The following is a 25,954-nucleotide window of genomic DNA, read 5'->3' on the forward strand; positions in this document are numbered from 1 at the left end:
GAAAGGTTTGATTTCTCCATCAGATCTGGACGAGAGTCTTGCTGGGTAGAGTATTCTTGGTTGTAGGTTCTTCCCTTTCATCTCTTTAAATATATCATGCCATTCCCTTCTAGCTTGTAGAGTTTCGGTTAGGATATCAGCCGATAGCCTGATGGGAATTCTTTGTATGTTACTTGTCATTTTTCGCTTGTTGCTTTTAATATTTTATCTCCGTCGTCAGTTTTTTTCAGTTTGATTACTGTGTGTCTTGGTGTGCTCCTCCTCCCCCAGGTTTATCCTGCCCGGGGCTCTCTGTGCTTCCTGGACTTGGTTGACTATTTCTTTCCCATGTTAGGGAAGTTTTCAGCTATTATCTCTTCAAATATTTTCTCAGGTCCTTTCTTTCTGTCTCCTTCTGGGACCCTATAATTCAAATGTTCTTGAGTTTAATGTTGTCCCAGAGGTCTCTTAGGCTGTCTTCATTTCTTTTCATTCTTTTTTCTATATTATGTCCTGCAGCAGTGATTTCCACCATTCTGCCCTCCAGGTTATCCGTTCTTCTGCCTCAGTTATTCTGCTATGGATTCCTTCTAGTGTATTATTTATCTCTGTTTGTTTGCTCTTTAGTTCTTGTAGGTTTTTTGGTCAACATTTCTTTCATCTTCTCAATCTTTGCCTCCATTCTTTTTCTGAGATCCTGAATCATCTTCATGATCATTATTCTGAATTGTTTTTCTGGAAAGTTGCCTGTCTCCAGTTCATTTAGTTGTTTTTCTGGTTTTTATTTTTGCCTTTCATACTGTTCATGGGGTTCTCAAGGAAAGAATGCTGAAGTGGTTTGCCATTCCCTTCTCCAGTGGACCACATTTTGTCACAACTCTCCACCATGACCCGTCCATCTGGGGTGGCCCTACGTGGTGCAGCTTATAGTTTCATTGATTAGACAAGGTTGTGATCCTTGTGATCAGTTTGGTTAGTTTTCTGTGATTGTGGTTTTCTTTCTGTCTGCCCTCTGATGGATGAGGGTAAGAGGCTTGTGCAAGCTTCCTGATGGGAGGAACTGGCTGTGGGGGAAACAGGGCCTTGTTCTAGTGGGCAAGGCCATGCTCAGTAAATCTTAAATACAAGTTTCTGCTGATGGGTTGGGCTGTGTTCCCTCCCTGTAGTGTGGCCTGAGGCCAAACTGTAGTAGGGTTAATGGTGGTGATGGCAGCTTCCTTTAAAGGACTTATGCCAGCATGCCAGGGCTCCCAGGTCTGCTGCAGCCAGAGCCGCGGACCCCACAGCAGGCCACTGTCTACCCGCGCCTCCGCGGGAGACTCCCCAACACGCACTGGCTCTGTCTCTTGCGGGGTCACTGCTCCTTTCCCCTGGGTCCTGGTGCACACAAGGTATTGTTTGCATCCTCCGAGCATCTCTGGTGGCTCTGAGATTTGATTTTAAATGCAATTGTGCCCCTCCTGCTGTCTTGTTGGGGCTTCTCCTTATAGCCATGAGTATGTTCATTCACTCAGTCGTGTCTGACATTACATTACATTACTTTGCCAACAGAGGTCCATATAGTCAAAGCTATGGTTTTTCCAGTAGTCATGTATGGATGCGAGAGTTGGACCATAAAGGAGGCTGAATACCGAAGAATTGATGCTTTTGAACTATGGTGTTGGAGAAGACTCTTGAGAGTCCCTTGGACTGCAAGGAGATCTAACCAGTCCATCCTAAAGGGAATCAGTCCTGAATATTCATTGGAAGGACTGATGCTGAAGCTGAAGCTCCAATACTTTGGCCACCTGATGTGAAGAGCTGACTCATTGGAAAAGACTCTGATTCTGGGAAAGACTGAAGGCAGGAGAAGGGGAATGACAGAGGATGGGATGGTTGGATGGCATCACCGACTCGATGGACATGAGTTTGACCAAGCTCCTGGAGACGGTGAATGACAGGGAAGCCTGGTGTGCTGCAGTCCATGGTGTCTCAAAGATTTGGACATGCCTGAGTGACTGAACAAAAACTGGGGTTTCATCTTGTCCCTTCAACTGGGACATAACTTCATGCTTTTTCATCCTGATTAGCTTTCTGTAATGTGGTTTTTGTTTTAGTCACTGTGGGGCTGTGGTTCTTCTTGCTTCTTCTGTCTGCCCTCTGATGGAGGAGGCTAAGAGGCTTGTGTAAGCTTCCTGATGGGAAGGACTGGTGGTGGGAAAAACTGAGTCTTGCTCTGGTGGGCAGGGCCATGCTCAGTAAAGCTTTAATCTGCTGGTGGATGGAGTTGCACTCTCTCCTGGCAGTTTTTTGGCTTGAGAGGACCCAGCCCTTGGGTCTGTGGGTTCTATAGTTGGGTTAATGGTGACCTCCAAGAGGATTAAGGCCAAAGGGGACCTTCCAAGACTACTGCTGCCCACCCCCCGGTTCCTGAGACCCTGTCGACCGACACCTCCACAGGAGACCCTCCTACACTGGGAGGTAGCTTTGGTTCAGTTTCCTGTGGAATCACTGCTCCTTCCTCTGAGTCTTGGCACATGCAAGGCTTTGTCTGTGCCCTCAAAAACTGGAGTCTGTTTCCGCAGTCCTGTGGAAGTTTTGTGGAAGTGGAAATCAAATTCCACTTACCTTCAAGGTCAGATTCCCTGGGGATTCCCAGTCCCTTTGTCAGATCCCCAGGCTGGGAAGCTTGACATGGTGTTCTGAACCTTCACAACAGTGGGAGAACTTCTTTGAGATTACTGTTCTCCAGTTTGTGCGTCACTCACTCAGTGGGTATGGGATTTGAGTTTATTGCGATTGAGCCCCTCCTACCATCTTGCAGTGGCTTCCTGTTTATCTTTGGACATGGGGTATCTTTTTGGTAGGTTCCAGCATTCTCCTGTCGATGGTTGTTCAATAGCTGGTTGTGATTTTGGTGCTCTCGCAGGAGGAGGTGATTGCTCGCATCTGTACTCCATCATCTTGAACCGGAAGTCTATTTTGTTGATTCTTAAATTGCCTTAAAAGCAAGAATAAATATGGTAATGTAAGTTTCCATGTTACTCTTTCCATACATCTCACCCTCTCCTCCCCTCTCCCCATGTCCATAAGTCTATTCTCTATGTCTGTTTCTCCATTGTTGCCCTGTAAATAAATTCTTCAGTACCATTTTTCTAGATTCCATGTATATGCATTAGAATATGGTGTTTATCTTTCTCTTTCTGACTCACTTCACTTTGTATAATAGGTTCTAGGTTCATCCACCTCACTAGAACTGACTCAAATGCATCCCTTTTTATGGCTGAGTAATATTCCATTGTGTATATGTACCACAACTTCTTTATCCGTTCATTTGTGGATGGACATCTAGGTTGCTTCCATGTTCTAGCTATTATAAACAGTGCTGCAATGAACAATGGGATACATGTGTCTCTTTTAGTTTTGGTTTCCTCAAGGTATATATCTAGGAGTGGTATTGCTGGGTCATATGGTGGTTTTATTCCTAGTTTTTTAAGGAATCTCCATAACGTCTTCCATAGTGACTGTGTCAATTGACATTCCCACCAACAGTACAAGAGTGTTCCTTTTTCTCCACACCCTCTCCAGCATTTATTGTTTGTAAACATTTTGATGATGGCCATTCTGACCGATATGAGGTGATATCTCATTGTAGTTTTGATTTGCAGTTCTCTAATAATGAGTGACGTTGAGCATTACCATATGTAAAATAGATAGCCAATGGGATTTGCTCTATGGCTCAGGAAACTCAAACAGCAGCTCTGTATCAACCTAGAGGGGTGGGATCGGGAGGGAGATGGGACGGAGGTTCAAAAGGGAGTGGGTATATCTATACCTATGGCTGATTCATGTTGAGGTTTGACAGGAAACAGCAAAATTCTGTAAAGCCAATTATCCTTCAATAAAAAATAAATAAATTTTAAAAAGCAGGAATAAATAATGATATTTCTTGAAATAGATAATATTAATAACAGTCACCAATTAAAGAAGCATAGCTAGGTATTCAGGGTCTCATCATGTACTATCAATGCATAGAAGTTTTTCTCTTTTGAATTTTTAAGTTAATGTTAATACTTCTACTGGATGGTTAAATACTTGCATTAAAAGCTATTTTAGAATTAGTTTCTTACATGTGCTTCATCTTACTTTTATTTCATTTCTATTATTCTATTACCATCTACATTTCATAAACTCTTTACACAATCTATCTTAACATTTTCTATTTTCAGCTCTCATACACTATTTTATTTAAATTCCAGTTATGTGTTTGTATTAAAGTAATAATTAATGGATGATTATTTAATACATATGTATGCATTTATTACTCAAGACATGTTTAAAATATAAGAAGAAAATTATGTGGCACAGATGTTAAGAGCCTTATTTTTTATTTTAATAAATAATTTTGGATGATTTTATGTTCTACTACATTTCAATCTGACATATATAACAGATGCCCCTTATATAATATTCTTAAGCTTTTTTACTGACTCTTCTTGATTTATCTAAGTGTTGATAAAATTTGCATATTTCCTGAGGGAATTCATAGTTAATCATGCTACATATCTACACTGACACTAATACTAATTTTCCCTTCTGTGCCATGAATAAACACTAGTACACATACATACAGAGGAGTGTTCATATTTTAGAGCTAGTTTTTAATATCTGTTGAAATGTTGACCAAATGCTGTTGGGAACAACGATCTTCTGCCTGCCACTACCTAAAAGGTAAGTGGATACCTTCCTTTACCTTCCAGGTCAGTAAAGTAAGATGTGTTGTTCATGGAGTTTAAGATGACTTAGTCATATATCATAAATTTATTTTCACTTAAGTTAAGTCACTCAGTTGTGTCCGACTCCTTGTGACCCCATGGTCTGCAGCACGCCAGGCTTCCCTGTCCATCACCAACTCCCAGAGCCTACTCAAACTCATGTCCATTGAGTCGGTGATGCCATCCAACCATCTCATCCTCTGTCGTCCCCTTCTCCTCCCACCTTCAATCTTGCCCAGCATCAGGGTCTTTTCCAATGAGTCGATTCTTTGAATCAGGTAGCCAAGGTATTTGTTCAGCCTCAGCATCAGTCCTTCTAATGAATATTCAGGACTGATTCCCTTTAGGATGTACTGGTTGGATATCCTTGCAGGCCAAGGGACTCTCAAGAGTCTTCTCCAACACCACAGTTCAAAAGCATCAATTCTGACTTTAGGGGAAATGCTTTCAATTTTTCACCATTGAGGACAATGTTTGCTGAGGTTTTGTCATATATAGCTTTCATTATGTTGAGGTATGTTCCTTCTAGTCCTGCTTTCTGGAGGGTTTTTTTTTTTTTTAATCATAAATGGATGTTGAATTTTGTCAAAGGCTTTCTCTGCATCTATTGAGATAATCATTAAATTGAATGCATTTCCCCTAAAGTCAGGAACAAGACAAGGGTTCCCACTCTCACCACTACTATTCAATATAGTTTTGGAAGTTTTGGCCACAGCAATCAGAGCAGAAAAAGAAATAAAAGGAATCCAGATTGGAAAAGAAGAAGTACAACTCTCACTGTTTGCAGATGACATGATCCTCTACATAGAAAACCCTAAAGACTCCACCAGAACATTACTAGAGCTAATGAATGAATATAGTAAAGTTGCGGGATATAAAGTTAACACACAGAAATCCCTTGCATTCCTATACACTAACAATGAGAAAACAGAAAGAGAAATTAATTCCATTCACAATTGCAATGAAAAGAATAAAATACTTAGGAATAAATCTACCTAAAGAAACAAAAGACCTATATATCAAAAACTATAAAACACTGATGAAAGAAATCAAAGAGGACACGAATAGATGGAGAAATATACTGTGTTCATGGATCAAAAGAATTGATATAGTGAAAATGAGTATACTACCCAAAGCAATCTATAGATTCAATGCAATCCCTATCAAGCTACCAAGGGTATTTTTCACAGAACTAGAACAAATAATTTCACAATTTGTATGGAAATACAAAAAATGTCAAATAGCAAAGCAATCTTGAGAGAGAAGAATGGAACTGGAGGAATCAACCTGCCTGACTTCAGACTCTACTACAAAGCCACAGTCATCAAGACAGTGTGGTACTGGCACAAAGACAGAAATGGAACAAAACAGAAAGCCCAGAGATGAATCCACGTACCTATGGACACCTTATCTTTGACAAAGGAGGCAAGGATATACAATGGAGAAAAGACAACCTCTTTAACAACTGGTGCTGGAAAAACTGATTGATCACTTGTAAAAGAATGAAACTAGAACACTTTCTAACACCATTCACAAAAATAAACTCAAAATGGATTAAAGATCTAAATGTAAGACCAGAAACTATAAAACTTCTAGAGGAGAATATAGGCAAAACACTCTCCGACATAAACCACAGCAGGATCCTCTATGACCCACCTCCCAGAATATTGGAAATAAAATCAAATATAAACAAATGGGACCTAATTAAAATTAAAAGCTTCTGCACAACAAAGGAAACTATAAGCAAGGTGAAAAGACAGCCTTCAGAATGGGAGAAAATAATAGCAAATGAAGCAACAGACAAAGAATTAATCTCAAAAATATACAAGCAACTCTTGCAGTTCAATTCCAGAAAAATAAAAGACCCAATCAAAAAATGGGCCAAAGAACTAAACAGACATTTCTCCAAAGAAGACATACAGATGGCTAACAAACACATGCAAAGATGCTCAACATCACTCATTATCAAAGAAATGCAAATCAAAACCACAATGAGGTACCATCTCACACCCATCAGAATGGCTGCTATCCAAAAGTCTAAAGGCAATGAATGCTGGAGAGGGTGTGGAGAAAAGGGAACCCTCTTACACTGTTGGTGGGAATGCAAACTAGTACAGCCACTATGGAAAACAGTGTGGAGATTCCTTAAAAAACTGGAAATAGAACTGCCATATGACCCAGCAATCCCACTTCTGGGCATACACACTGAGGAAACCAGATCTGAAAGAGACACGTGCACCCCAATGTTCATCGCAGCACTGTTTATAATAGCCAGGACATGGAAGCAACCTAGATGCCCATCAGCAGATGAATAGATAAGGAAGCTGTGGTACATATACACCATGGAATATTACTCAGCCATTAAAAAGAATTCATTTGAACCAGTCCTAATGAGATGGGTGAAACTGGAGCCCCTTATACAGAGTGAAGTAAGCCAGAAAGATAAAGAACATTACAGCATACTAACACATATATATGGAATTTAGAAAGATGGTAACGATAACCCTGTATGCAAAACAGAAAAAGAGACACAGAAATACAGAACAGACTCTTGAACTCTGTGGGAGAATGTGAGGGTGGGATATTTCAAAAGAACAGCATGTATACTATCTATGGTGAAACAGATCACCAGCCCAGGTGGGATGCATGAGACAAGTACTCGGGCCTGGTGCACTGGGAAGATCCAGAGGAATCAGGTGGAGAGGGAGGTGGGAGAGGGGATCGGGATGGGGAATACATGTAAATCCATGGCTGATTCATATCAATGTATGACAAAACCCACTGAAATGTTGTGAAGTAATTAGCCTACAACTAATAAAAAAAATAAGATAATAAAAAAATAAATAAATTAATAAAAAAAAAAAAGAATCACTTATCTTAACTCCTCATCTCCAACTCAACCAGAGTTCTTATGATTCACCTGGCTCCCTCTCATAACGTTGTCCAAATTTCTTCTTTCAACACTTCCAGTAACTACGGATGGACAGAGAGAAGAGACCCTTCAGCCCACCCAGGACTCATCTTAGTCCTAGTTTTCACAATGGATGGACTTGAGACTGACCAGTAGATACCTAGGGAAGTTCCCCTTCTCTGAGAAGAGCCAGCACAAGCGTGGCATCACTCAATCATTGAACGTATTTAATACGTCCCTGAAACCAGACAGCAGCCATCTTCCCAGGTCCTCATCTTTAACAAGCAACAAAGCAGAGGCCCATGTGTTGCTCCACCAACTATGAAACATATCTGTTATCAATTCCTGTGCGTGTGCGTGTGTGTGTGTGCACATGCGTGTGCACACACTCAGTCGTGTCTGACTCTTTGTGACCCCATAGACTGTAGCCTGCCAGGTTCCTCTGTCCTTGGAATTTTCTGGCAAGAATACTGGAGTGGGTTGCCACTTCCTACTCCAGAGGATCTTTCTGACCCAGGGATTGAAACTCCATCTCTTGGGTCTCCTGAACTAGCAGGTGGATTCTTTACCACTGGCACCACCTGGGAAGCCCTGATTTCACTCAAATTCCTTTAACCACCTGACTACCCTCATTCTTCCTTCTGCAGAAAGTCATGTCTCTCTCTACAACAGTTCATCCACAAAGCTGTCAAAACCCATGAAAGGTGATGGTATTACCACACATGCTAGCTAATAAGTGGCCCTGCCAGTGTTCTGGATGCTGGCAGAGGCCATGTGACTCTTGAGTTAAAGACAAGAGGCTTTACTATTCACCTTGATAGCAGCAGCCACAGCACCAACAGTTTTTTGTACTGGTTCCCTGAGCATCACAGGAGACCATTTCAACATGTCTGCCCTTTGTTCTGAAAAGACACACTATTACCCAAGGCCACTTGCTACACAAACACTTCGCAAAGATATTTTCAAAGGAAGCTAGTAAGACATGCAGAAATGTGAGAGAACCATGAAGAATCATGTCTCAACCCTATGATGACCTCAATTACTGTCCTCAATCAAAACGCTTAACTCATTATTCAAGATTCAACTTGTTACCTACTCAGGACTTTTGTGACCTCCGTGGAGAATTAAGAACAGTTAACCCTTTAACAACATGGGAGTTAGAGGGTGCCAGTCCTCCACTCCATGCATTCAAATGCACACAATTCCTTCCCATTCAGTTCCTCCTACCTGTGCTTCTGTTATCTGTGGATTCAACCCACTGCACATCCCATCAGGTAGCACTGTAGAATTCACTGTTCAAAAATGCCCACATAGAAGTGGACCTGCACAGTTCAGACCTTTGTTCAAGAGTCAACCACAATTTCATTTCTACGAACACATTGCACTTCATAGAGATGTCCTATAAAAGAGATCTGTAATTACTTATTTGCCTGCCTGTTTCCCATTTTTTATTATAATCTTTCAGGATGGACACATAATAAGTGCTTAATTACATTGCTGAATGAATTAACAAATTCACATCTAAAATTCAGAAAAGCAAAGCTGCCTTCCATTTATACAAGACTTATTAACCAGCATTATTAGAGTTATTGGATATATGAAAATGAATCAACTGCACAATAATCTCTGCCCATAACAAGATTACATTTTAAGGGATCGGGGCCTGTGTGCTACCCTCTGGGAGAGGGGTGGGGGAACATGGCAGTATTTGCATACACGGAATATATAAGAGTTGATGAATGACTTATAAGTTCCAAGGAATTATGTTCTAGTCTACAGAACTGGGCGCCACTGTCCTTAAACAGGTCTATAATATAAATTTATTTTTATGGAATTAAAAGCCCTGTTACTGAGCTCACTGCCTCCTGTTTAATGTGGAGTAGTGTATGATACTAGTGAATAACAAAAGATGTATTATCCAGAATAAGGGTTTCAAAATGCCAGGGTTACATGACTGAATGTATGCCCACATCTGGAATTGGATTTCTAAAAGTTCACTTTCATAGGGCAAAAACTGAAGCAATACTATCTTACATTTATGTTTTGCCTTGTTATTCCAAGCACTTTTCTATCTGCATTTCATCTGTGGAGCTCCTCTGTGGGGAAGGCAGACTGAGAGAGAGACTAAATGACTTTCTAAGGTTCCCAACTACGTTTCTTGGCTCCTGTTCTAGTTTTCTTTAGGATGAGATTAAATATATCACCAACTATTGAGCTTTGTTTGAAAAAGTAATAACGAACCATTCTTTCATGAAGAACATAAATGGGCTGCTTTAATTCACATTTTTCAATCTTAAATAAAATTAAATAGAAGACATGCTTTCATGGGAATTTCTCCAAAATCTTTAGGGAGCTTGCATGTATAAATATGTTATTACATTTATATGTTTTATATATACTATATAACACACATACATTTTAATTCCCAGCAGTCAATATAGGTGGCTTCTATATATACAATCAACTTTCCTGGTGGTGACAGATATGATTCATTATTCACTCCACAAACAGCACTTTTTCTTCCCTAGGAAAATGATGCCATCCACAGTAGAAATTTCTAGACAGAATTTTAAACTTTCTAATCATTTCATTTCTTGAGGTGTAATTCTACATGCACATAAAGTATTTGTGCATGTGGAGATAACCTATTTCATAGTCCATATTCCCCTGGAGAACTGATACAATGGCCAAATCAAATGCTTTCACTACAGAGATAAAAACTCTGAATCAAGAAATTGCAAGATTTTCTTTTGAAATGAAACTGGATTTTTTAGAGAGCATTAGATGTCCACTTTTCCAAAAGAATCTCATTTTGCCATCTCATCTGAAACATGCACACAATGCATTTTGCAGCAACATACAAGTATCCACATTCTGCTGTTTGCTGTTTCTTAGATATTAATGTCTCTTTTAACCAAACATAGTTGGAAACACATAAAGCATCATCACTGATGGAGGAGATATTCACAGGAACCTTGATTCTCTGGAACAATATAAAGATGATTCTCTTTCTGGCTGCCTTTCTGAAATGAAGGGCTAAATCAACAAAACTGATATCTGAAAACTGTCTTTCAGAATATCTATGCCCTAAGGTCAATTCAAAGGCAATCACTGACAATTTAAGAAGAATTTATTTGTAGCCAAGTGAAAGTGTGGAAAATTCTTAATGAGATGGGAATACCAGACCATCTGACCAGCCTCCTGAGAAATCTGTATGCAAGTCAAGAAGAAACAGAACTGAATATGGAACAACAGACTGGTTCCAAATAGGGAAAGGACTACATCAAGACTGTATATTGTCACCCTGCTTATTTAACTTATATGCAGAGTACATCATGCAAAATGCCAGGCTGAATGAGGCACAAGCTGGAATCAAGACTGCCAGGAGAAATATCAATAACCTCAGATATGCAGATGACACCACCCTTACAGCAGAAAGTGAAGAGGAACTAAAAAGCCTCCTGATGAAAGTGAAAGAGGAGAGTGGAAAAAGTTGGCTTAAAGCTCAACATTCAGAAAACTAAGATCATGGCATCTGCTCCCATCACTTCATGGGAAATAGATGGGGAAACAATGGAAACAGTGTCAGACTTTATTTTTCTGGGCTCCAAAATCACTGCAGATGGTGACTGCAGCCATGAAATTAAAAGACGCTTGCTCCTTGGAAGGAAAGTTATGACCAACCTAAACAGCATAAAAAGCAGAAACATTACTTTGCCAACAAAGGTCCATCTGGTCAAGGCTATGGTTATTCCAGTGGTCATGTATGGATGTGAAAGTTGGACAGTGATAAAAGCTGAGTGCTGAAAAATTGATGCTTTTGAACTGTGGTGTTGGAGAAGACTCTTGAGAGTCCCCTGGACTGCAAGGAGATCCAACCAGTCCATCCTAAAGGAGATCAGTCCTGGGTGTTCATTGGAAGGACTGATGCTGAAGCTGAAACTCCAATACTTTGGCCACCTCATGAGAAGAGTTCACTCACTGGAAAAGACCCTGATTCTGGGAAGGATTGGGGGCAGGAGGAGAAGGGGATGACAGAGGATGAGATGACTGAATGGCATCACCGACTCAATGGACATGAGTTTGAGTAAACTCTGGGAGTTGATGATGGACAGGGAGGCCTGACATGCTGCAGTTCATGGGGTCGCAAAGAGTCAGACATGACTGAGCGACTGAACTGAACTGAACTGAACCACCCTTATGGCAGAAAGTGAAGAATTAAAAAGGCTCTTGATGAAAGTGAAAGAGGAGAGTGTAAAAGCTGGCTTAAAACTCAACATTCAGAAAATTAAAATCATGGCATCCAGTCCCATCACTTCATGGGAAATATATGGGGAAATAATGGAAACAGTGAGAGACTTTACTTTTTAGGGCTCCAAATCACTGCACATGGTGACTGCAACCGTGAAATTAAAAGACACTTTCTCCTTGGAAGATAAGCTATGACCAACCTAGACAGCATATAAAAGCAGAGACATTACTTTGCCAACAAAAGTCCGTGTAGTTAAAGCTATGGTTTTTCCAGTAATCATGTATGGATGTAAGAGCTGGACTATAAAGAAAGCTGAGTGCCAAAGAATTAATGCTTTTTTTTTTTCTTTTTGTTTTGTTTCATTATTTTTTTCTATTTTTCTAAAAATGAATTAATTTATGTATTTTACTTTACAACATTGTATTGGTTTTGCCATACACTGACTTGATGAGATCGGGGGCGCGTTCAGGGTAGTATGGATGTAGACCATACATTGACTTGAATCGGCCATGGGTGTACGTGTGTTCCCATCCTGAACCCTGCTCCCACCTCCCTCCCCATCCCATCCCTCTGGGTCATCCCAGTGCACCAGCCCTGAGCATCCTGTATCATGCATCGAACCTGGACTGGTGACTCATTTCACATGTGATAATATACTTGTTTCAATGCCATTCTCCCGTATAATCCCGCCCTCACCCTCTCCCACAGAGTCCAAAAGACTGTTCAATGCATCTGTGTCTCTCTTGCTGTCTTGCATACAGGGTTATCATTACCATCTTTGTAAATTCCATATATATGCATTAGTATACAGTATTGGTGTTTTTCTTTCTGGCTTACCTCACTCTGTATTATAGGCTCCAGTTTCATCCACCTCATTAGAACTGATTCAAATGTATTCTTTTTACTGGCTGAGTAATATTCCATTGTGTATATGTACCACAGCTTTCTTATCCATTCATCTGCTGATGGACATCTAGGTTGCTTCCATGTCCTGGCTATTATAAACAGTGCTGCGATGAACATTGGGGTGCACGTGTCTCTTTCAATTCTGGTTTCCTCAGCATGTATGCCCAGCAGCAGGATTGCTGGGTCATATGGCAGTTCTATTTCCAGTTTTTTAAGGAATCTCCACACTGTTTTCCATAGTGGCTGTACTAGTTTGCATTCCCACCAACAGTGTAAGAGGGTTTCCTTTTCTCCACACCCTCTCCAGCATTTATTGCTTGTAGACTTTTGGATAGCAGCCATCCTGACTGGCGTGTAATGGTACCTCATTGTGGGTTTGATTTGCATTTCTCTGATAATGAGTGATGTTGAGCATCTTTTCATGTGTTTGTTAGCCATCTGTATGTCTTCTTTGGAGAAATGTCTCTTTAGTTCTTTGGCCCATTTTTTGATTGGGTCATTTCTTGTTAATAAGGAATAGCGACAGTTGGACATTCTTAGCTGCCCTGGAATCTGTCTTTACCAGCTTGATACAACTAGAGAAGGCAGCGAAAAGTCTGCAGAGAGCCCTAGCTGCTCTACAGAAACTCTGGGGAGAGTTCCCTGGGCGGGGCAGACTCCTATGTAAGGGACCATGACTGAGTCCCTGAAGAGTACGGGGCTGCTGCTGCCCCAGATTATGTATAAGGTGATGAAACGCAGCCCGCTGGAAAATGAGAAAGGACCCAAAGAATTATAGACGAATTTTAAAGTCAGCCTTGCCACCTTGCAAAACTCTCTTAGCCCTTATACTGTAACTGGTAAGAGATGGTATCTTAACAATGGAAGCATGCACAAGTTTGGCCCTTGTCAGGCAGAGGGCACAAGCTGATGATTCTGTTGGAAACCAGCATAGCTATGGATACTAATTCCAGGGGTTACCAAGGTTAAAGTAGATGGTGTCGGAAATGATGATTTTGCTTTCCAGTAAAGGGCTTTGTGTAGACCTGAGACTTTGCAAGTTCATTGTTTTGAGCCGGTGGACAGCTGCTGTGCTGGTCTTTCCTTCTGCACCCCCTCATCATTGCTGTCCTTCCTCCTTCAGCTGTTTTAGGCAAAAGATGATTATTGGTGCATGAATAGCATCTATCTGAGTGTGCTAGGGGCCAGTGGGGAGACTGGGGACTCTTACCAAGTCACCATCCTATCAGTCCCTTGGTGGTGGGTGTCCTGATTCAGTTGATGGGGTTCAGCAGTATTCCCAGCGGCAAAGGGGAGGCGAGGCAGCCTTGCGGGTGAGGCCTTGCTGCTTCCGCATCTGAATGTGTAGTAAAAACTGGAGCATATTGTGACTGTGATTTTCTGTCCCATAAATGCCAGAGGTCCCATCTCAGTAGGAAGAGCTACATGCAGTGAAGCAGACACACCCTTGGGGGAATCCCCCAAATCTCTGATCTCCTGGAGCTCCGAGACTCTGTGACTGGTGATTTGGCAAATTGAAGCTTCTGGAAAAGTCAGGAAGCCTCCTCCTCCTGGCACTTTGGAGGGCTGTGTATCCATTACTGTCCTGACACAGCCTTCCAGGTCTCTTTGGAAAATCAGTTGTCAGCCTGCCATTGAGTCCTTTTTTTAACTGGATGCTTGACTCAGGGAGGTTTCTCTGACTCTCTGGCCCATATTTCCGTTTTGGGGATTCAGCCTGGAGGTGGTGGCTAACGAGGTCAGACATTTTCAGCAGGCCTCACTAATCAAATGGAAATGGTATATTTGAGAAAGTGGCTGGCCTGTCCCCAGTGCAATCTGAGCTTTACACACGAAAAGTAGTCATTGCCCTCTGTTGTCCATTCCGCCGCCTGGAACAAAGCTACCAGCTCAGTGGGGACCCTTCTCTTCACGGTGCTTTTCTTAGCGTGGTTGGATGATGTTTCAGCTGAGCTGAAACCTGATGATGACCACTGGGCTCCTGCGGTTGGGAAACCTCCCAGGCTGCTATGCAGAACTGAAAAGGACTGTGATCACTCTACTCGTCCAGTGGAACTGGAGGCCTTTCCCATGTTTTTATGGACTCGTGGGTTGTGGTCATTGGCCTAGCTTATTTGTCTGCCATTTGGCAAACTTTGGACTGAGATGTTAAAGACACCTTGGGGAGGCGCTATGAATTATGGCAATAAATTATGGCTGCCGATGGGTCATCTGAGGCCCATAACTCGGATGAGGCACCCTGGAATCACACTGCTGATCAAACCTCCATTGCCTGGATTGCCACCACTGCTGCCTGGATATATGGTAGCACTGAACATAGTAACATACCCACCGTCATAAAAAAAAGGTACAGCATAAACAACTCCAGGTTTCTGATGCCGAGGCCACTGCAGCATAGGAGTCATTCTGCTGGTTGGCTCCAGGACCCTCAGGAGGAGTGGGCATGGCTATTTCTGTGTCGTATTGTAGGCTGTTTTTCTCCTGTTCCTTGGAGGTCTGTCGAGACTGTTGCTGTCGTTTGCTGCTGTTGTTTAGTTCCTAAGTGGTGTGCAACTGTCTTGTGACCCCATGGGCTATCATCCTTCAGGCTCCTCTGTCCATGGGATTTTACAGGGAGGAGTACTGGAGTGGGTGGCTGTTTCCTCCTCCAGGGGATCTTCCTGACCCAGGGGTATAACTCATGTCTCCTGCATTGGCAGGCAGATTCTTTACCACTGTGCCACCCTGGAAGCCACCTGCTGGACTAGCTTTAATGAAATATTTTCATAAGATAAATTGAACTGATTTGGTTCTAGCTCCTGTTCATTTATCAAAAGGGCAAAACAGAATGATTTATTAATGTGACAATTTGCCATAAAACAAGATGGTGTAAAAACGAAGAGTGGGTATTATTGGGAAATAATTCTTCATGGGCGTCTTGAATTTCTGTTTGTCTTACAAGCAGAGACACAAATACCTTTGTTCCAAACTCTCTTTCCAGGGATTTTTGTATGCCAAGCAGCTTTGAATGACAGAACTAGTGTATCCTTCTGGAGCCAAGGGGGAGTGTCTTTCTCTGGGACAAAAGGCAGGCGAACTCATGGTCAAGCATCATAAACACATGTCTACCTCTGTCACTAAGGGGCCGTAACTGCCCGTTACCAAAGTTTCAAGCTCCATGTGCTTGGAGTTCCTTTCCTATAATGGAACCCATTGCCTGTGCAAACGTTACATGGTCCTCTTTTCCTCCTGGAAATTGCGCTTGGAGAACCACAGAAATCCTGATCCTCTAACTACTGTGGTTGTTAGGAGTGATTATACTTTTTTTCTTTTCTGACCCAGAGTTCTTGTGTCTTCTACCAGTATCCATGGCAGGCTCAACTTGTTAGCTTGCAAGTAAAGTAAAACTTCAGACCCTTCATCTTTTTCTCACAATTAGTAGCTATAAAAGATATACCTCTCAATATTGTAACGCAGTTGATGTTTATTTTTCTATGACAAAACAATTGCTTCTTATGGAATTATTTTTCAAGTAGTGATTCAAGTGTAGCTTCCTTTCTTTTTTCTTTTTTTGTCTTTATCAGATTCAAAGTTTGCCATACTCATTTACATCAAGCTGTCTGGAAGGGAAGGAGCATGGATGCATGTACATGGGGTATTTTCATGGGCCAAGCCTGAAAGGGGTACATAGCATTCACCTTCATGTTCTGCCAGCTGAACTTGTTCAAACGTGACTCTTAGGGGAGAAATGAAGTCCAGTCCTGTGCCTGTGAAGAAGAGACACGGGTTTGGTGGAACATTTCCCCTGTGGATAGAAGCTCTTTCCAACGAAAAGTAACTTCATGTGTACAGTCATGAAAGTGAGCAGGACATGACTCTAGCCCAGCTAAAATCACAGGATGCTTGAAGTAGATTGTGGTAGAAGGTCAGAGTTAGTCATGCATCATCTTTTACCTTAGGTTGATAGATCTCTCCAAATAAATGGTAGATTCTGAAAGATTTTAATCATGGAAAATAAGATTAGGGAGAATACTTAGGAAGCAATAGACTGAGTGGAAAAGGATGACAATTTAAATAAAGCCAGTGACAAAAGAGATTCACTAATGCAATCAACAAGCACTTAGGAAGTGCAGCTGCTGCTGCTAAGTCGTTTCAGTCGTGTCCGACTCTGTGCGACCCCATAGACGGCAGCCCACCAGGCTCCTCTGTCCCTTGGATTCTCCAGGCAAGAATACTGGAGTGGGTTGCAGTTTCCTTCTTCAATGCATGCATGCCTGCTAAGTCACTTCAGTCGTGTCTGACTCTATGCAACCCCATGGACAGCAGCCCACCAGGCTCCTCTGTCCATGGGATTCTCCAGGCAAGAGCACTGGAGTGGGTTGCCATTTCCTTCTCCCAACTAAGTGCTGGGTGTTGGGTATATGCCAAAATAGAACCAGTAATAAATGTACCAGTTAGGTACCCATTAGATATACAAGGTAAGAGAAATGGTAGTGAATAGAGGTGGATTTTTAAGGTAGTCCGTAGGGTCACACAGAATTGACAGGACTGAAGCAACTTAGTATGCATGCACACACGTGCTATTTAAAGGGAAATGTTCTTTGAGCTTACTGAACACATTATAACTTTCTTCTGATTTCTCAGGTATTCAGGAAGAGGTTATACATATCCATGCCTAGAAGACAAAATGCTAGTATTAGATTCAAGAAGAAATGTAAAATAATATCAAGTGAGGACATATTCCGGTTTGACAGAAATAACAATAATTAGTGGGGGATTGTACTTTAATTTCTTAATATTGTTTGCTACCTCTGCCACTTACAACAGTGATGCAAAGGGAGGTCCCTTTAATTATACTCAGCATACTGCTGTCACCTTGAAAAGTACCATGTTCATATTCTCTGTTAAATGTTGTTGTTTAATAAAGAAATATTTTTCATCCCCTGTATGCTCCAAGCTAATTGTTATTGCAAATGAGTTTCAGGAAACAGTCAACAATAGTAAGACCACATGGTTTAAGATTGCCTAGTTTTTTGGTTTTTTTTTTTTTTTTGGTAGTTTTAGGGCTGGATCTAATAAGAGAGAGGAGTGAGCTTCTCTTTATTTGCTCTGCCTTTCCATGCCCCCCTCTCCTGTACTGTTTGGATGAAATGACGGCCGTGATCACCATCTAAAACCGAGCCTAAGGGTGAGAAACTGCACAAGTCCTCACTCGGGCCTCACCCTCCCAACTGCGTGCATCACAACCTGCTCAGGAGATGCAGGAATGAGAGTCCGTTTCCTTTTTGGTTAATTTTTGCTTATTGAACTGCCTGATTTTGTGGACATTGCAGAGGGTGGTATGTAAACTTTGTAACAGAAACCATCTGGGTTCTTTTGCTTAGTTAGTTAGCACAGAATGCTAATAAAATCAAGCAGCAGCTATAGATCCTCCAAGGGCGGGCAGGGCATGTTCCTCCATGTTATGGAAACAGAGTCCCACACCCAAAATAGCCACTTCATCACTGTATGCTTGTGGTTGTTACCAGGACAGAGACAGTACAAATTGGTCAGCCCAGATTAATCATCCCTGATGGAAGGCAAGACAAAAAACAAAAAAAACAAGTAAATGAAAACTTAGAAGCACAGGTTATGCTGATCTGGTTCAATTCTGTTAGCTTGAAGACTTTGATGATCAATTACCGGTACTTAACTGCACTTAGAGATACCAGGAGGTCATGTTTGTTCCTTCTGGAAAGATGTAGCCTATTTCCAACTTTAACTGCAATATGAAGTTGAGAAAGTCTGTTTCTATTTCTCCTATTTTAAACTAGTGTCCTTCTAAACATAGTATGTCCATAATCCTTAGTTTAGGGACAGACGGGAATATCCAGGATTGGGTCACCCTGGCGGGGGTGGGGGAGTCTGACCTTCAGGAAGCTGTGTGTAGGTGCAGGCCATGCTGCGTGACACAGACAAGAAATAAACAACACATCTTCACCAGCACAGGCAAGAAATCTGAACTCGCACTTGGCAAGTGAAGGAAAGTGCAAAAGTCTGTTAATACAAAGATCTATTTTTTTTTAATGAACTCAAATGATGCTGTTTATCATCACACGCAGAAATACTCAACAAATTTGATCTTTAGATCCTAAGTCTTCTTCTTGGCCGTTTTATTTTTGAAGTTCATCTTTTGAGTTTTAATCATAATTAGACTATTGCGCTATGCTCAGTCGCTTCAGTTGTGTCTGACTCTTTGCAACCCCATGGACTGTAGCCCACCAGGCTCCTCTGTCCGTGGATTCTCCAGGCAAGAATACTGGAGTGGGTTGCCATGCCCTCCTCCAAGGGATCTTCTTGATCCAAGGATTGAACCCATGTCTCCTTCGCCTTCTGCATCCCAGGCAGATTCTGTACTGCTGATCCACCAGGGATGCCCAATTATACTATTACTGGATTGTAAGAAAAAAATGACTTCATGTTGTTAATAGGGTAAACCTTGTATTTTGCATTATATCATTGTATTGATTTCTTACCTTTCTTAACTTTCCAGGGTGAGAACTTAATAAAGTGGAATTGTTTGACTTTTCATCTAAGCAGCTTTGATGACATAACAGTTATCTCTTTTTCTTGCCTTGTATTTTCCATTTCAGGAATCAGCCCAGTTATCTGGAGTCCCTGAATATGTTAAAATAGTAGAAGTTGGACCTAGGGATGGATTGCAGAATGAAAAGGTAGTTTGATGTCTATTTTACACAGTTTATTTAAAATGTTAAATCTAAATATTTACTCAGAGTCTAAAGGCTTATGTGGATTTCATATATTAGATGATTAACTTTGTTCTCAGTCACTACTTGAATTTATATATCTTAAATAGTATTTGCTTTCAGTTAAGAATTAATTTCTATTTATGTGCCTTAGACTCTACGCAAATAACATGTGATTTTTAATGTTTCCTTAGGTTATAGTTCCTACAGATATAAAAATTGAATTTATCAATCAGCTTTCCCAAACTGGCTTGTCTGTAATAGAAGTAACAAGCTTCGTGTCTTCCAGGTGGATACCACAGGTATGTAACTCCATAATTCCTTAACTGGATTCTGAATCCAGCATTGCCAAGATTTAGTGACCAGCGTGATATGCGTTGTGATATTAACCTGATATAATTACCAGTTTGCTATATTCTTACTAAATTTTGGTTCATACCCCTGATAGCTCAGGCAGTAAAGGATCTGCTTGCAATTCAGGAGACCTGAGCTCAATCGCTGGGTCAGGAAGCTCTTCTGGAGAAGGGAAAGGCTAAACACTTCAGTATTCTTGTCTGGAGAATTCCATGGACAGAGGAGCCTCGGGGACTACAGTTTGTGGGGTCACAAAGAGTCAGACACGACTGAGTGACTAGTACTTTCCACTTTAGTGAAAGATTTAGTGAACAGCGTGGTATACCTTGAGATAGTAACTTGATATAATTACCAGTTTTCTGTATTCTTATAAAAAGTAGTCCGTACACTTAGATATAATTAAATAAAAAACATATTTAATTAAATATACCTATTAAGTCCTAAAATGTTATTTGGGCTTAATTGTTTAAAAGCTGTTTGGAATTTCATCCTAAACGTCCAAGAGTGTATGGTCCTATATAATGAGTAAGGCATAAGACTCTCAATAGCAGTTTAGGGTCCTGCCTTCCCTTTATTTCCATTTATAAAATCAGACTTATTATTGATCTTGCTTTATGCTCATAGCACACTGTTCCCTTGGGAATCTTGGATTTGAATTCTCAAAAGTCTTTTATATCTAGTCAGTTACTGACCCAAAATTCTTCCTCCTCAATATAGCCTATCAGTTCAGTTCAGTCGCTCAGTCGTGTCCAACTCTTTGTGATCCCATGGACTGCAGCACGCCAGGCCTCCCTGTCAATCACCAACTCCGAGAGTCCACCCAAACCCATGTCCATTGAGTTGGTGATGCCATCCAACCATCTCATCCTCTGTCGTCCCCTTCTACTCCTGCCCTCAATCTTTCCCAGCATCAGGGTCTTTTCCAATGAGTCAGCTCTTCGCATCAAGTGGCCAAAGTATTGGAGTTTCAGCTTCAATATCAGTCCTTCCAATGAACACCCAGGACTGATCTCCTTTATGATGGACTGGTTGGATCTCTTTGCAGTCCAAGGGACTCTCAAAAGTCTTCTCCAACACCACAGTTCAAAAGCATCAATTCTTCGGCACTCAGCTTTCTTTATAGTCCAACTCTCACATCCATACATGACCACTGGAAAAACCATAGCCTTGACTAGATGGACCTTTGTTGGCAAAGTAATGTCTCGGCTTTTCCTGGCAAAGTAATGTCTCGGCTTTTATGTAGTAATGTCTCTACATATACATACATACAACATACAGACTAATGGCAAAGTCGTGTCTCTGCTTTTATGTAGCCTATACCTATCTTATTTTTCAGCTCCATGGACGAGTGAGTAATCCATATCCTTATGGACTGATATTAGTAGTCCATAAGGTCTCTCTATCAGGCCCTACTTCCTCTTGCAGAAGCTTCCACCAAACCAAACTGCTTCTTGTTCCTGCTCATGTCCTGCCTCTGTATCTAATTGCGTTTCATTTATGCTTTCTTATGTACATCTCAGTTTCTGCATTGCTTTTCAGTTATAACAAGATGGTATAAAAAGTCTTAAGACACTAAAAGCTTTTAAGTACTTTTTAAGGTGTTGGAAACAACAGAGACCACAAAAGGATAGATAGTATTATTAATAATCCATCAGTTTTCACAGCTTCAATATTCAAATATCAGGGTTACTTTATGTATCCTTAAAATAAACTGACTTTTCTTCGTCCCAGATGCCACCATTTATAATCATATATATATTTTATAAATGCCATCTGAAGATCTGCTTCCCAGACTACGAGGCCTAAAGAAATCTTGACTGTGTCTCTTTTGACTGTCACTGTGCCCCCATTGCTTGGTCCCTAGTAAGTAGGTGCTTAATAAATATTATGAAATGAATAATGAACCTGTTAGCCTGAAATCATCATAACACATGACTCCATTCTTTGATATGGACAAGTGACTCTTAAATTTTGTTCGTGTATTTGATCTTGTATTGCAAAGGCTACAGATAATTTCCTTAGGAAGACACAAACAGCTTAATGAGATTAGACTTATTTCCTTGACATTGTCATTTTGCAGACTGTGAGCTGTTATTATTTTACTTACTATCACATGAGACTTTTTATCATCTTTTAAGTCTTCATGACATTGCCTATGTATTCTCTTTAGTTAATGCTCTTTTCATGTATTTGATTATTGTTGGAGAGAACCTATATAGGCTGGTATAATTTTAGAGTAAGGTTTAGGAAGGACAGGTAACATTAACGATGACCCACCAAGATGATGTTTCAGATTTTGTGTTTTTCATTAGCATCAGAACAATGAAATCTTCAGAGTCCCACGATAAGTGAAAGTGAAGGTTGCTCAGTCATGTCCCACTCTTTGCAACCCCATGGATGGTATACTCCATGGAATTCTCCAGACCAGAATACTAGAGTGAGTAGCGGTTCCCTTCGCCAGGGGATTTTCCTAACCCAGGGATTGAACCGGGGTCTCCTGAATTGCAGATGGATTCTTTACCAACTGAGCATGTCGGAAGCCTGACATGATAAGATAACCTCTGACTACAACATCAATGTCTCTTTAAGAGACTGTTATTTCCCAATGGTTTTGTTCAGCTGTCTCTTGGCTGTGGTGATGTTCAGGAAATTATCTTATTCTGCCATACTGGAAATTGCTTGGCGGGTTATTCTTGAGCCTCATCTGGGACACACCCAGGGCCACTGAGAAGAAGGAAGTGAGGGTCCCTTGCACGGAGGCCACTCTTCTTACAAGAACAAAGGAGCGAAACAGAGGGAGGGCCATCCCTCTGGGAGCAGTAGTGGGAAAATGCCTTCTGGCCTCACAGGAAGTAGAGGCCTGTGATAGGACCATAAAATAGTATGATTCATGCTGGGCTTGGTTCTGAGGTGGATTCAGGACTTGACCTATTGAGAGGTAATGAACTCAGCATTGGCTCAAAGTATTACTGGATGAAGGATAGAACTCCCCGCACGGCCTGTGAGGACAGCTGTGAGGAGGCAGAGGCTCCTCTGTGCCGTGTCCAATCTGCACTGCCTGGAGCTGCAGTAAGTGGCTGAACCTCTGTGAACCCTGGCAGTCCCAGCGGTGGTGCCTTCAGCGCAGGCGGGTTTATAAAGCCCGTGAGTGGGTCCCTGTCTGTGGCGGCCGGAGCCCAGGGCACCTGGCTCCCACTGTGCTCACCAGTGTTATCCGAGAGAATGTCGACTGACAGATGATTGACTGACTTATCTGGGGCTCCTTATAAGTCAGTTGCTTTCTCTGGGACAAACTGCCTTTTTCTTAAATATTGAAGCAATGTGTTTAGTTTAAATATTGGATTGGACCCCACTCTGAAAAAGTAAAGATACTCATCCTTCAAATATTAAAAAATATGCTATATATTTTACTTTCAATACTCATCTGGTTACATACATTCCAAACCAAAAAAAAAAAAAAAAGAAAACAAAACCAAAAAAAGGAGTGTTTTTATTAAATAAATCACTGATCTATTTGTAAAAGAACAGTGTGCCTGGATCAAAGATAATATCAGATTGAACTTTCAGAGTTATACTGGTTACTTATTACTACACATCAAGAGTTTTTCAAAGGGCAGGATGGAGACCATACCATTTTGGCAATTTGATTTCCCATAGTCATGTTTGGATTCTAGATTTTACTAAGTTTGCATGATGTAGACTTTTCTATTGTTGTTGTTGTTGGTGGTGTGTGTGTGTGTGCACGCTGAGTTGCTTCAGTCATGTCTAACTCTTTGTGATCCCATGGACCTTAGCCCGCCAGGCTCCTCTGTCCATGGGATTCTTCAGGCAAGAATACTGGAGTGGGTTGCTGTGCCCTCCTCCAGAGAATCTTCCTGACCCAGGAATCGAACCCATGTCCCTTATGTCTCCTGCATTGACATTTCTGTTCTTGTTGTTGGAGGTTATTTCATCATGTAACTCTGTAGAGTTCATTGTTCTGATGTTAATATAAAAGGCCTTAAATCAAGAGAAATAACCTATAATGATAATTTGAAGTATTATAGCCTCCCGTTTTTTGAAAGCAATTTATTTTTATTGATGTATAGTTGATTTACACTGTTGTGTTGGTTTCAGGTGTATAGCATAGGGATTCAGTTATACATCTACCTATATATATATATATATATATATATATATATATATATATATATTTTTTTTTTTTTCCCCCCCCCAGGTTCTATAACTTCTCATTTTTTTGAGAAAATATCATGACACCAGGCCTGTCTCACTCAAAAGAATGTCTGAGATTTGTGTCAGGATGATTTTAGTGTACCAGCTTACTTGTAGTTGTCTGAATAATTTCTAATTCTTCTAACGATCTTGAATGTGGCTTGAAATTGCTATACTGTTAATTCTCTGCATCTTCTTCTATTTCTTTCCCTTAAACGTGGGTCATGGGAAGAGTCCTCTGGTTTATGTTTAGATTGCTGCTTGCTCACTTATTTCTTTTTTTAGCATTTTAAAGCGTTTTTACAGCTTCCCTCCTACTGTTTTGTTTGGCAGCAGCTTTTCTAACTAGAGCAGCTGAAAGAAAAGTTCCCCGGTAGCAGGCTGCCATATAAAACAGGATCCCACACCTATAATCTAAATGGCCAGAGATGATAAAATACCTGCCATTAAAAAATACATGTTCTTTACAACTTATCTGGAAAAAGGGTTTCCTTAGAGTGACATATAATCTAAGGACATTTGAAATGAGTCCACATAGCTCCTTACTTCAATAGAGTGAACAGCGGTAACAGTAGAAAAAAAAAAAATGTGTTTATAAAACTCTATGGGTTTACTGAAACTTTGGAATGGAACTCTCAGTAATGAGCTATTTAAATCATTATAAATGCAATAATTTTTGAAAGTGAACTTGAGTTTTCCATTATCTTTAATGTAGCCATTTGGTTTTAAACATGTTCATTCACGAGTGAATACCATTTATTTAAAAATAAGAATGCCTGAAAGGTACAAGACACGGTATGTTTACATCTGTCACATGCAAAGTCTCAGTTATAAATATTTGTTCCCTGTTTAATTAATTTTTAACTGTTGGAATAGGTGGGTCAGTAAGGGGCAGAAATAGCTTTTCTCTATAAAAGTAGAAAGAAATACACATAAAAGGCTGTAACAATTATTTACAAATCAGTCTAACACTTAAAAACATGGCCCAAACACAGTGTAAGCAAGAAGGAATGTGTAAACTTTTCCCTGTCCTCCTTTTAGTGTGTGAGACAATTAATTCTTTGTTAGGAATGAAAACGCACTTACTGGGCTGAAGTTTAAGATTTAGATACACTTGGATGAGAAGCGGATGGTTGTAACTTCTGCTCCTGAGCGCCCCCTGGCTGCTTTTCCTTGCTCTGCTTTTTCTGAGGGAGATGGTTGTGTGGGGAAGAGGCAGGGAAGGGGGTAATTGAGCAGAGAAGTTGTGTCTGCCTCTGTGTGTGTGTGTGTGTGTGTGTGTGTGTGTGTGAGAGAGAGAGAGAGAGCTCCAGGGCGAGAGGGGAAGTGGCAGGGCTTGTGTGAAGAGCTTTTGGGGAGAGCTTCCAAAGTCCTCTGTTTATAAGGCACAGTGTCGTGGCAGGGTAATTTCATCATCTGTGAGTCTCATCCATGTTTCCCAGAGGAGCTGACCTCTGCCTGTGGCCCAGAGAGGATGAAATTTGTAAGACCGCAGTTCCCATTTCCTGGGGTCACGGGAGCCCTTTCACCCACATAGGCTCGTTTAGATTTCCTCCCAGCGTGGCAGCCTTGCATCTATCACATGGTGATTTAGAGTTGCAGAGGTTCCAAGAGGCAAGCACAAATGGTATGCCCTTTATAGCCAAGCCTTATAAATTTTCTAGCATCACTCTTCCATACTGTATGAGCTGATGTAGCTACAAAGGCTCTCGGTTTCAAAGGGAGGGATCCATGCCACCTCTTGACTGGGGTGGGGTGTTGCGGAGGAACACATGTGTAGGGGGATATCATTGGAGCACTTTTCTAAGCTGTGACACTTGTGTCTTTAAAAATGATCTAATAATTAATCTAGTTACTTATG

The 25,954-nt window shown here is 41.0% G+C and overlaps 1 protein-coding gene across 3 annotated transcripts in view; it reads left to right on the forward strand.

Annotated features, from left to right (window-relative positions):
- HMGCLL1 (3-hydroxy-3-methylglutaryl-CoA lyase like 1) overlaps window positions 1–25,954 on the forward strand; it is a 183,610-nt gene that overhangs the window by 42,778 nt on the left and 114,878 nt on the right. For all 3 annotated transcript variants that reach the window (XM_061146046.1, XM_061146048.1, XM_061146049.1), the window contains exons 2-3: window positions 19,414–19,494; window positions 19,722–19,829. In XM_061146046.1, coding sequence (XP_061002029.1) covers window positions 19,414–19,494; window positions 19,722–19,829 — 189 coding nt within the window. The remainder of the gene's footprint in view (window positions 1–19,413; window positions 19,495–19,721; window positions 19,830–25,954) is intronic.

The sequence above is a fragment of the Dama dama genome, chromosome 7 (assembly GCF_033118175.1).
Source record: "Dama dama isolate Ldn47 chromosome 7, ASM3311817v1, whole genome shotgun sequence".
Classification (NCBI taxonomy): Eukaryota; Metazoa; Chordata; class Mammalia; order Artiodactyla; family Cervidae; genus Dama; species Dama dama.